General features: G+C 32.4%; 1 protein-coding gene across 1 annotated transcript; it reads right to left on the minus strand.

Moving 5' to 3' along the window:
* Positions 1 to 317: 317 nt before the first annotated feature.
* On the minus strand, positions 318 to 3998 carry LOC111374605 (probable peroxygenase 4). The gene is made up of 7 exons (XM_022997301.1): positions 3815 to 3998; positions 3631 to 3726; positions 3436 to 3521; positions 1678 to 1772; positions 903 to 1028; positions 692 to 835; positions 318 to 538 (listed from the first exon to the last, which is right to left on the minus strand). Exons 1-7 carry the CDS (start codon positions 3852 to 3854, stop codon positions 520 to 522), a joined length of 606 nt encoding a protein of 201 aa, XP_022853069.1. The 5' UTR covers positions 3855 to 3998; the 3' UTR covers positions 318 to 519.
* Between the last annotated feature and the right edge of the window lie 20 nt (positions 3999 to 4018).

Here is a 4018-nt window from a genome sequence, read left to right on the forward strand (position 1 = left end):
TAAGGAAGTGTGCCACGTTAGCATTTTTCAAATTTCTGTGCCAATTCGGTAGTTTTCCCCTGTACCTATAGTGGGACCGAAAAAACAGATACCACATCGATTTCAGAACTAATCAGGCAAACTTTTAACAAAAGCAAGTTACCAGCAAGCCTCAATAATATAGACACTGGGGCCGCAGATATGATATATTGCACCAGTGGTGTAAATTAGGCCCTACTCGCCCGACATGACTTAGTTTTCGAGTGGTCTAGTCGAGCCTTGGCACAACTCAGCTATAAGAAAGGGCTGACCCACATCTTGTTCCAGCATATTTAACAAGTAGCACATTGCAAATATTCCTCATGAAGCGAAGGAATGCCCACAGAAAACGGATACAATCTCCTTGTTATGTATTTAATACAAACTCAATGTACATAAAAATAGCATAACCACTCTCTTTATCTACTCAATCAAACAATTATGATTCAGATTATGAAAGCAGATAGATGTATAATTCACAAACATAGTCGCTGCATGTCTTCACACATTAGAAGTAACGCTGCAAAAAAAAAATATTACTCTAAAATAACTTTATTTCGTTGAATAAATCATCTGCAGAGCAGTGTATCAAAGAATCAAAGCAAGTAAATTAAATGTAATGTTAAAATCTAAAAGCTTTTTTTTTTTTTTTTTGGTTAAGATTCGTGATTACGCTTTCTTCTTAGATTCTTTCTCCTTCTCCATTCGTTCAAACAGGCTTCCATCGTAGGCAGCTCTGACTACATCTTTCTTCAGCAAGCCGTGCTCGTCCTTGCAAAGGACATATAGGATTTTCCACTCCGAAAAGCCTGCCACCCTACAATTCACTCGATTAACTTAATAGATAAGATAGCTACTAGGACTAGAAAATAATTTTGACATACCATCCAGCATAATCCTTTGGCTCCCTGTTTGACTTGAGAAATTCTTTCAATTCATCTGAAGTCAAGGCATTTGGATGAGTTTTTGCGTGCTTGACAAATATCTCTTCAAATTTTGACGGAACAAACCTTCAAATATTGGTATTAACAAAGGAAATTAGATGCCTGTGAAGAACAAGAATAGTTTACGGTAATTAAGGATTATGGACTGATTGTAAAGAACATCAGTACGACTGCCAAATGTAGCAACTAAACAATGTAAAATACTAGAAGACATGTAACTTCTTACATCTTGCTTGACATTTGATGTGTAGTAAAAAAAAATGACTGGAGGGAACATATATATATATATATATATATAAACTGTCAAACTTGATGTACACAAAAGTGTACACCAAGCAGAACTGTAATTTATTTCAACATTTCCTTGCCAATTCCACTAAAGGACACCGATATGACATCATAATATGGGAACACCATCGGCCTTGTAAAACGAGTTATAGATTTTTTATTTTTTTATATAACCGTGCGTGTTCGGGCCAACTTGCGTGCACCTCTACTAATTCCACAAGACTTTGAAGTTAACGGTCGAATAAATCTCTAGTGGCCCTGAGAGGGATTCGAACTGGTAACCATTGGTAAGCAAACTCAATGTCTAATCACTGAGCTAACTCCTCAAGGTTGAGTTATAGATTTTTATTCTTAGGATAAACAGTCAAAGGACGTAAAGGAATTATTCTCCTAGTTATGTGTTGTCATCCCAAAGTGTCAATAATACCTTCCTTGTTTGTCATAAACGCCAGAATCACTCCCATGCTTGCTCAAGTGGATATTTTCCACCTCAATTGGGAAGTGCAGAGAAAAGGATTTCCCCTACATGCATATACCAAAATTAAATACCACTGTGCCATTTCTAAGTCACTAAAAGAACAAGAGAACGAAATTGATGCATCACAAGTGATATCCATTTGCATGAAATAGTCTTTTTATAAGCTAAAAAAATTAAACATAGTCAATATTAGCAAATAGACACACCAATTTAACTTAAGAATGGAAATGTCATGTCTTAAAAGTTTGGCACTTCTATGTCACAAAATTTATAATTCTTTCTTATTATAAGGGGGATCTGCATAGCGCTCACAAAAAGCGTAAGCTCCTATCCACTATATTTAGGATCTGTTTGGCATGACTTTTGAAAAGTTAAAAGGAGCTTTTAAAATCCAAAAGTTGCTTTTGAAATGTTTTGGCTAATTTTATGCAAGTGATTTTTTAGTCAAAAATGCTTTTAGAGGAAGCTAGTTTTGTGTGACTTTTTCTAAAAGCATTTTTGGAATAAAAAGTTATTTTAATAATTAGTTTTCAAATAAAAATTAAGGCAGCTTCCTTCAAAAGCTCTTCTATAGGAAAGAGAAGCAAAAGCAAATTTAAATGCAAAAGTTATGCCAAATGAGCCCTCACCCAAATGAGTATTGCTCTCTCACGATAGCCTGACGACGTCCCTCAAAATGCAATGAAAATAAACATAGTGGAATTTGATTTGAAAAATATCTAACATAAACCTGCTATACTATACTCCATAGTACAATTATATTATTTGTGCAATTATTATTAGTCTCCCTATCTTCAATGGACATATATCCAACATTGATGTGCAACATATTGTTTTCTAGGTAACTAAGATAGAACTTGATGTTTACATGAAAGCATCTCTCCTCACCTTTTGTTCATACTCTAATAAAATAAAGAATAGAACCAGAGATTAATAACACTAAATGTGTGGTTAAAAAATAAGGAAAAACTTTAGATTTACGTGTATATTAGATTGGAGAACGTGCGATTGAAATGATGTCAAAACACTGTTGAAGAATACATTTTCAAAAGAATGAGGCTCAAACAGGGTGTTCACTATCTATCAACAATCCAGAATCCCTTATCAAAATACCCAAATTTGAATTCCACTATTAATCCATACACATAACCCATGTATAATGCAATATCAGAAATAAGGGTCTTTTTGATTGTGAAGATGGAATTTGTATGGAAAGAAAACGAATTTCAAGGAATTGAATTGTATAGAAATTATTTTCTTGGAAATTATAAATTACTGTATTTGATTAATATAATTTTTTGCGTGAAAAATGTTAAAATAAAAGTATTTTTTTGGTATTTGTTTGACTTTATTTTACATGAAAATTGTTAATTAAAATGATATCTTCTTTTACAACTGTTCCTAGGACTTGTTCCCATTGCCAAAAAAAAAAAAAAAAAAAAAGAAAAAAAATTTTGGTATTCGTTTAACTTTATTTTACATGAAAATTGTCAATTAAAAGGAAATATTTTTTTACGATAATTCTTAGAATTTGTTTCCATTACCAAAAAAAAAAAAAAATTCCTAAATAAAAGAAAAAAACGAGATTCAAAGAAAATACATCGATTCCATAACATATAAACATATATAAATATGTTATTTGATCATTTGTTAATGAGATTTGATATATATATATATGAATGTAAACAAATTAGATGAGGAAATTACAGGTCTGGTTTTTCGACTGAGACCGACGTTAATGAAAATGGCAGCAAATGAAGATAACAAATACCCGCAACCGATTGCTCGAAACCCTGCAAAATCAGTAATCAATAAAGATAGCCATTAAATTTACTGCCTGAAAAAAATTATTTTTTGCCAACAATAAGATGAAATAAATAAAAGGAAACATTAAATACATACCTTGAAAAGTTTCCGAGGGGTAAATGATACCATCTTTATTTCGATCAAAGAACATGACATGCTTCTTTAGAATGTTCTGATCATGATTTTCTATTTCTGCATACAAATCAATTCTTGAAACTGATTAAATTGTACAGAATATTACCCGAAAATTTTGACAAAAAGAAAAAATTCATTTTGATACCCTCTATATCTGAGAGAGAAATGGGATCGTCCATAGCCATAACTGCGTAAAATTGTGAAGCAAGTGTGAATGAGAAAAAGTAACAGATAGAGAGAGGTGTGTTACACAACTAAGTGCTTTATTGGTTTTTGCTTGGTATATAAAGAAAGTGGAGAATAGAACATTTGAGAAGTAAGAGTCGCGTTCAAGTTCATGAAGTGGCGA

Source organism: Olea europaea, unplaced genomic scaffold (genome assembly GCF_002742605.1).
Source record: "Olea europaea var. sylvestris unplaced genomic scaffold, O_europaea_v1 scaffold1264, whole genome shotgun sequence".
Classification (NCBI taxonomy): Eukaryota; Viridiplantae; Streptophyta; class Magnoliopsida; order Lamiales; family Oleaceae; genus Olea; species Olea europaea.